This window comes from Chlorella variabilis (genome assembly GCF_000147415.1).
Source record: "Chlorella variabilis unplaced genomic scaffold CHLNCscaffold_42, whole genome shotgun sequence".
NCBI lineage: Eukaryota > Viridiplantae > Chlorophyta > Trebouxiophyceae > Chlorellales > Chlorellaceae > Chlorella > Chlorella variabilis.
This window is the reverse complement of record NW_005435047.1, coordinates 94,761-102,190: the sequence shown is the minus strand read 5'-3', so window position 1 is coordinate 102,190 and position 7,430 is coordinate 94,761. Positions and strand designations below refer to the sequence as shown.

The 7,430-nt window shown below is 67.6% G+C and overlaps 3 protein-coding genes across 3 annotated transcripts in view; 2 read left to right on the top strand and 1 right to left on the bottom strand.

Moving 5' to 3' along the window:
• The window catches only part of CHLNCDRAFT_142561 (hypothetical protein), a gene marked incomplete at both ends in the record, with an annotated part of 3,577 nt that extends 1,707 nt beyond the window's left edge, over window positions 1–1,870 (top strand). The window contains 4 exons of the mRNA XM_005842802.1: window positions 294–454; window positions 614–897; window positions 1,097–1,291; window positions 1,508–1,870. Of these exons, the coding sequence (XP_005842864.1) occupies window positions 294–454; window positions 614–897; window positions 1,097–1,291; window positions 1,508–1,870 (1,003 nt within the window). The remainder of the gene's footprint in view (window positions 1–293; window positions 455–613; window positions 898–1,096; window positions 1,292–1,507) is intronic.
• A 551-nt stretch (window positions 1,871–2,421) lies between these two features.
• Window positions 2,422–2,727, bottom strand: CHLNCDRAFT_142560 (hypothetical protein; the record flags this gene model as incomplete). Its single annotated transcript, XM_005842784.1, has 1 exon — window positions 2,422–2,727. One exon carries the CDS (start codon window positions 2,725–2,727, stop codon window positions 2,422–2,424), a length of 306 nt encoding a protein of 101 aa, XP_005842846.1.
• A 3,016-nt stretch (window positions 2,728–5,743) lies between these two features.
• Window positions 5,744–7,279, top strand: CHLNCDRAFT_33380 (hypothetical protein). Its single transcript, XM_005842801.1, has 6 exons — window positions 5,744–5,835; window positions 5,976–6,040; window positions 6,230–6,329; window positions 6,457–6,534; window positions 6,725–6,867; window positions 7,070–7,279. Exons 2-6 carry the CDS (start codon window positions 5,999–6,001, stop codon window positions 7,124–7,126), a joined length of 420 nt encoding a protein of 139 aa, XP_005842863.1. The 5' UTR covers window positions 5,744–5,835; window positions 5,976–5,998; the 3' UTR covers window positions 7,127–7,279.
• Window positions 7,280–7,430: the final 151 nt, after the last annotated feature.

The following is a 7,430-nucleotide window of genomic DNA, read 5'->3' as shown; positions in this document are numbered from 1 at the left end:
CCAAGAGGGGGGTGGGAGGCTGCCCGGGGTGCGGCCGCGGCTGGGCGATGCGGCTGATGGGCGCCGTCTGGGCGGCCGCGGCTGGGCGGGCGAAGAGGCGGGAGGGTTGGCAGGGGCTGAGGGAGGGCCTGCATGGTCGGGGTCTGGAGGGCGGCGGGCGGGGCCGGGGCGGTGGGGCGGGGCTGGACAGTCGTTCGGCCCAGAGCAGGCAGGAGGGCTCTCGCCGCCTCCCCATGCCCCCGCTTCCCTGCCTCCTCATGCACCTGCCCCCACACACCCACCCACACCCACAGGGCGCTGCGTGAGGAGCTGGTGGCGGAGGGCGTGCAGCCGCCCAAGCCGCTGGTGGCGGTGCGCCCCAACGACAGCCTGGCGGCGGTGGTGCGCACCCTGTTTGAGCGCGGCTGCAGCATGGCACCCGTGCTCGCCACGCAGGCCGAGAGCGGCAAGCAAGGTGGGGGCGGGCGGCGGCAGGGGAGGCGGGCGGCGGCAGGGGAGGCGGGCGCTGCTTGCGCCGCAGCGTCAGCCGCCCCCGCCTGGCTCCCTCCCCGGCCCCTTGTGACCTTGGTACCACCTGCCTGCCTGCCTGCCTGCGTGGCCGCTGCCGTCGCAGGCGCGGGCTCCGCCGCCTCGGCGGCGCCCTCGCCCGGCGGCGTGCCCCCCGCGGCGCCGCCCTCGCCCTCCGCCTCTGCCGCCGCCGCCAACTGCCTGGACGGCGACGTGCTGCACACGGCCACCATCAGCGGCGTGCTGGCCTGCCTGATGCGCCACTTCCGCGCCTCGCTGGCATCGCTGCCGCTGCTGGCGCAGCCGCTGTCGGCGCTGCCCATCGGCACCTGGGCGCCCACCAGCAGCCTGGCGGCGGGGGTGGCGCAGGGGGAGGAGCAGCCGCGGCAGGTGAGGGGCCGGGGGCGGGCGGGGGCGCGGGCTCGGCAGCCAGGCAGGGAGGCAGCCACAAACCAAGCAGAGCATGGCCTCATGTTGCTGCGCCGCCCTGGTTCGTGTGTGTGTTTGTATGTGTGGGCCCGCCGGCCGCCCGCCGCGCCACGCTACCCCCCACCCCCCCTCCCCCCCCATCCCCCCTCCTTCGCCGTAGACCAACGGCGGCGACCCGCGCCTGCGGCGGCAGCAGCGGCGCGTGTCCAAGCTGGCGTGCGTGCGTGGCGACACGCCGCTGACGCACGCGCTGGGCCTGCTGCTGGAGGCGGGGGTGTCCTGCCTGCCTGTGGTGGACGCCAACGGCGTGCTGCTCGACATCTACGCTCGGGCAGACATCACCATGCTCGCAAAGGTGGGGCGGGGCCGTGGGGTTGAGGAGTGGCGGCGCTGTGGGGTTGAGGAGGGGCGGCTTGTGGCGGCGTGGAGGCGAGGTGCAGCCTGGGCAAGGACGGCGGGGCTGGTGGGCCCGCCTGCGGAGGCGGCGGAGGCTCGGCAGCGCCGCCGGGCGCCTGGCCTCGTTCCCTCTCCCGCTGCTGACGCGGCCCCGCCGCCACCGCCGCCGCCGCAGAGCAACGCCTATGCCCGGCTCCAGTTTGAGGATGTGACGGTGGGGCAGGCGCTGGCGCTGGCGGGGCAGGCGCTGCCGCCGCCGCAGCTGGCGGCGGGGGCGGGGGGCGGCGCGCCGCCGCCACAGTGGGGCGGCTCCCCGCGTGGCTCCGCCTCCAGCCTAGGCGCCGACCCCGGCAGCCAGCCGCCGCCCGGCTCCAAGCAGCACCGCCTGCACGTGTGCACGCCGCACGACGCGCTGCGCACGGTGGTGGAGCGGCTGTCAGTGCCGGGGGTGCGGCGGCTGGTGGTGGTGGATGGCGAGAGCCGGCGCGTGGAGGGCATCGTCAGCCTGTCTGACGTAGCCGCCTTCCTGCTGCTCTGACGCGCCCACGGCGGCGCCCGAATGACCGGCAGGCTCGGCTGGCCACCCCACGGCAGCCCCCAGCCCGCAGCAGCCAGCGGCTGCGGCTGGGGGCGCCCAGTTTTGACTCGGCGGCGGGCCGCGCCCCCCAAGGGGGCATCGTGCCGACTCGCGCCTCCCTCGTGCGCAAGACACCACAGTTGGCGCGCCCCGCCCATGCGGCACCCAGTTTTGTTTCTTTTCCACTCCGCTGGTGGCATCTGCACTGTGCCATTATTTTCCCTGCTCCTGGCTCCTTGCCACTGCTGGCACCCGCGTGCTTTTGCATGCCCACACCGCTCCCTGACGCCACACACGCCAGGCCACGCACCGCCTGCCTGCCTGCTGCCGGCAAGCGCATGCGCCGCTGCCTCCCTTCCATGCCCTCACGCACCAGTGCAATGATCACCTGGATCACGCACACAGCATGTAATGGCGCAGGCTGATATGGGGCCAGCCGGGTGCAGGCTGAAGACTCCCCGCAGGACAGTCACAGTTTGGGAGTGAAAGTGAAGGGAAAGGGAGAGAGATTATCAAGCCGCAGGGCACTTGGCACAGTTGTCCAGGAATGTGAAGGCAAGGTGGATGTCCGCGGCCTTACTGAGCTTGTATGCATTTCGGGCCCGGCAGCCTCCCCGCTGCTCCGACGGCAGGCTGTCGCAGCGGCCGCGCACCCGGTCGATGCAGCGCACTAGTGCCGCGTCGCATTGGCACGCCACCCCAAAGCTGCGTAGGAAGGTATCCAGGCCGGGGTTGCCCATCTCACAGTACCGGTAGGCCGCCTGCTGCTCGGGCTGCTGGTGGCACAGGTCGTGGATGTGGCAACAGTGGTCCTGCATCCATATGCGAGGTCGAAGCGGCGCTGGTGTGGGAGGGCAGATAGCCCCACCCGGCGCAGACGCCACCCTTACCAAGTCATCTATGTATGTATCGCTCGCCACACTTGGCCCACAGTTTTTCCCGTATATCGGCTGCCCTAGTGCGAGCTGGAGCAGGCTCTCAATCAGACTGAAGCTTGCGCCGCCAGACTCGCCGCCGCCGGCACCGCCAAACAGGCTGCCAAGCGGGTCCTGCATTGTCCCTGCCACCCTGCCACCACCGCCGCCTGCAGTAGGGGGAGCAGTTGACAGCGGAAGCAGCAAATGCAATGGGTAGCGGCGGCGGCGGGACATGCCGCAAACATGCCGACCCATTTCAGCAGAGCCACACCTTGCACTGCCTCCCCTGGAGTGAGAGATGCGATGCAGACAAGCAGACAAATGGCTGCTGCCTGCAGTCGGGCACCCATGGCCTCGGTTCAGTGTCGGAGGGATGGCGGAGGTCGACTTGCAGGGTTGCCAAGGCACTGTTGAGAAGCACGACAGCAATTTAATGAACACGCTCGCCCGATCGGTGGTGCTCGCGTATGGCCAGCATGGCCAATCATGCACGCATGCACAGCACAGTAGGCCATCATGCAGCTTCAACGTTACAAGGAACAGAACCAACAGAACCAATCGTGAAGGGCAAGGGGCCAGAAGCTCTGCCAACCCTGCAGTGCTCTGGCCAAATTCTGCCCGCCACACAGGTGCTCAGGCCAGGCCCCGCAGGAGGTCGTCCACAATTACCGACAGGATCGCAAACTGCCCCTCCTTCAGCACCTGCTCCACCACATTCAGCGCCGAGCCCTGCACCGCCGGATCAAACCCCTGCCACTTGCCGAGGTATTCCTCCCAAACCGTGCTGCTCAGGCCCGCGTCAACCGCCGCTGGCTGCTGCTGGCAGGCCTGGATGGCCGCTGCCATGCGATCTGCCAGGCTGCGGGGCGGACCCGCTGCCGCAGCAGCAGCCGGCTGCTGCTGCGGTGCTGGAGGCCCCGCCTGATGCAGAGGCGCTGGCAGATCAACGGCGGCAGCTGCAGCCGCCGGCTGCACAGGCAACCCTGCCTGGGCCTGTTGCCCATGCCCCCGCGGCACGGGCGTGCCGCGATGCCTGCGCTTTTTGCCACGGCGGCGTGGCGCTGCTGCCGCCGCGCATGTGCCAGGGCTGCCAGACGCTTGCTGCCGCTGTTCCTGGTCCCCCTCGCTGTCCTCTGCCGTCGCCTGCTGCACCCCAGCGCCCCTCTGCCCCGGCCCTGGCTCCTGCTGCTGCTCCTGCTGCTGTCCCGGCTCCTGCTGCTGCTGTCCCGGCTCCTGCTGCTGCTCCTCCGGTTGCTGCTGCTGGGTCCACTCGGGCGGCGGGCGCAGGCTGAAGAGCTCCTGAGCCAGGTGCAAGTCCTCCACATCCCCATCCTCATACTCCACCCGGTGCGTGCAGAACATTTCGCGGTCAGCACGGCTGCTTTCGTCGAAGGACACCACCTTGCCTGCAAAGTGGGGCGAGCAGGGGGCGGGCAGGTGGGGCTGCCGGCTTTCCTCTTGCCCACAGCACGGCGTGGTGCCGGCGTGCTGGGAGGCCGCCTGCGCCGGGTGGTGCAGCAGGCGACACGCCAGGCGGGCTGCCGTTGCCACCCGCACGCCAGCGGGCTTTGCCCACCTTTGAACCAGGCGCCGTAGCGGCCTACTGCAGGCCAAAACACCCAGACATACACCTGGTCCGCGGCCAGCCGGTACCGCCGCTCCAGCTCCCTGCAGCGCAGCCAGCAGCCTTTCGGCAGAGAGGACACGAAACAGCGAGAGGGGGGAGAAGCAGGGGGGAAAGCGAGAGGGCATGAGGCTGGCCCGGCCCCACACCCACCTGCCGCAGCTGCGCATCCATGCAATGGCTGTACTGGGCCCGGAGTCTGGGGCGTGAGTGTGGGCCACTGCCAGCGCCGGGTCGTCATCAGCGCCTGCAGCGCCCAGCTCTCCCTCTCTCGGCGCACCACCGCTGCCACTGCTCTGGCCGCTGCTGCACGTGTGAATGCTGGCCTTCCATTTCTTGTGGCTGCCGCACCCTGCGCACCGCAGTCAGTAGGAAGCTCAGCCTCGCTGGAGTGGAGGGGTGTACCACCAGCAGCGGCGCCGCCACGGATCCCACTGCTGCATCTCCCTCCTCCAGCACCTCCTCCTGCCCCCATCCATCTGGGCTCCCTCGCACCTGCATGCTTCTCGAACACGGCGCATGTCATGATGCAGCCGCCGCCGGTGCGGCAGAAGCGCCCCTCTGCATCCAACTTGCCCTCTGCCAGCGTGTCCGAGGCGGTTGCGCAACAGGAGCTGGTGCACTTGATGAACACGTCCCCTTTGTCGTGCCCGCCCAGCAGCCAGCCTGCAGTGAAGGACGTTCTTGACAATGCGGAAATCTACAAGATGGAGGACTACCTTTTTGACAACTATTTCCCTCGATACCCAACCTATCAATGATGCGTCAGTGCTAGACGATCTGCCAATGATCCCGGGCGGCCACAAAAACATACAGAATGCAACGCAGCGACGTAGGCGGCGGGGGCGCCGTGACGAGCAGGCATCGGCATGGGGCGCCTGGGTTTCTGACGATCAGGCACGATCGTGCACAGGTCAGGCAGCGAAGCACAACATACTTTGGCGTGCAGGCCACCGACCTGTCTTGCGGTCTTCTCCTTTCCCAGCCCAGACCTGGCACAGACGCCTGCACCAGTATCGCTCCATTGCCTGCCTTTACTTGCCGTCGCTTATCATGCAGCCAGGTGAAACAAAGTTGGGCAGGCAATGTGAAACCCTTGGCATGGAGTCGTGGGCGCCCCTGGGAGGTGCTATTAATCTTCAAGCGTCAATTGACGCCAATGAGCAATGGCGGGAGCGCGCAGGGGTGCCGTAGGCGCTGGTTTTGGGGGGGTGCGCCTGAAGAAAGCAGGAACGCAATGCAAAGGCCCCAGGCACCGCACTCTCCCGCTCTGCGTGTTGTGCAAGTGTCATAGGCTTCGCAAACCTCGCCCTGTGTTTGCCCTGCTGCTTCCCTTCTCATCACACACATCCCGCAGGTCAGAGGGCCAGTGCAGTGGCAACTAGGTGCGTGTCGTCAGTATAGAGCCATTTATGCTGCGTGATGGGTGCTTGGCGCACAGCAGGGCCGACCTGGAGATCATCGCCGCTTTCTGCGACCTCAGGCTGCCAGACCGGCGCCTGTTCTGCAATCACCACCCTTGCAGGCTAGCAGCAGGCGGCAGGCAGCATGGACGTCGACCGGCCGCGCGGCGGGGCCCGCAAGCAGAAGGCAAGGGGTTTGCTGGCCGATGCGAGGGCCACCTGTGGTCCGGGGCGCGAATTGAGACTCTTTCAGGGGCGCTTGTGCCGTAGGCATGGCGCCCGGCAGTGGCGGCGGCGCGACCCACGCCTGCGGCGCGTCTCCCGAAAACAACCTGCTTATTCACTTGCGGATGCTTGGCTGTGTGCTGCGGTGCAGGGCCGCGGCTTCCGGGAGCCGATGGAGCTTGAGGACCGGCTGCAGGGCGGCCAGTTTGAGGCGCTGCCCTCGGACAAGGCCGGGCCCGGCCCCGCGAAATGTGAGCTCGCTGCAGGCGCTGGAGACAGGCTTGCCGGCACCAGTGCAGCCGTTGTGCCTCTGTCCCAGCCTGGCTTGGCCTGCCGGCCTGCTGAATGTAAGCGCGTGCTGCTGACGTGCTGCTGCAGCCGTGGAGGGCTGGGTGGTGCTGGTGACTGGGGTGCACGAGGAGGCGCAAGAGGAGGACGTGCACGACGCCTTTGCAGGTGTGTATGCATGGGCTGGTCTTGACGCTTGTCATTTGCCTGGGTGGGCGGGGTCTGCACTCACGTCTAACATGCAACAAAGCGTGCACGGAGGGTCATGCTGCTCTCTGACCCGGCCGCTGTTTTTGCATTCAACGTGTCAATGTCGTTGCCTCTGCTCCTCCCTCACCCCTCCTGCACAACAAACCAGAGTTTGGCGACGTGAAGAACATCTACATGAACCTGGACCGCCGCACCGGCTTTGTCAAGGGCTACGCGCTCGTCGAGTACGGCACCAAGCAGGAGGCGCAGGCTGCCATTGAGGAGATGGAGGGCAAGGAGCTGCTCACGCAGGTGGGTGTGGCGCAGGAGGGGGCCTGGTAGAGGTGTGTGTGTGTGGGAGGCAGGCCTGGGGCAGGCGCTGTGAGGTGGTGCCGGGTGGTGGCTGCACATCGCACACAGCCGGGGTGGATGGGGGCAGGAGGTTATGTAGTGGCGGCGCTGGCTGTGTATTCAGTTGAGGTGTGTCACCTCGCCGCCGCTGCTCCTGCCGCAGATTGTGCACGTGACGTGGGCGTTCAGCAGCGGCCCCATCCGCCGCGCACGGCGATGAGCGGGCGCGGCAGGCTGCATGCCAGCATGGGAGCAAGCGTTGGCGCATGCCATTGCAAATTCTCACTCCATGCCCGTCCGCTGCCAACTCCTGCTCCTTCTCCGTCACTCCATCCATCCTGATGACTCGCTCTGTTGTAACCATCCATACAGACGGCTGGCTGTTCTTCACACGCATGCCCGCTCAAAACAGATTTGCATTCACCCGCGCTGGCTTACAGCAGCTTGGTTCAGCTGACAGCAAGCAGCGCAGAGCGGAATAGTTATCAGGACGAATCAAATTGGCGCAGTTGCTTGCCGGTTCA

Coding starts and splice junctions, on each gene's coding strand:
- CHLNCDRAFT_33380 (XM_005842801.1), top strand. CDS start 5,999: ATGGACGTCGACCGGCCGCGCGGCGGGGCCCGCAAGCAGAAG. Junction 6,041..6,229: donor GCGGGGCCCGCAAGCAGAAG/GCAAGGGGTTTG, acceptor GCTGCGGTGCAG/GGCCGCGGCTTCCGGGAGCC. Junction 6,868..7,069: donor GCAAGGAGCTGCTCACGCAG/GTGGGTGTGGCG, acceptor CTCCTGCCGCAG/ATTGTGCACGTGACGTGGGC.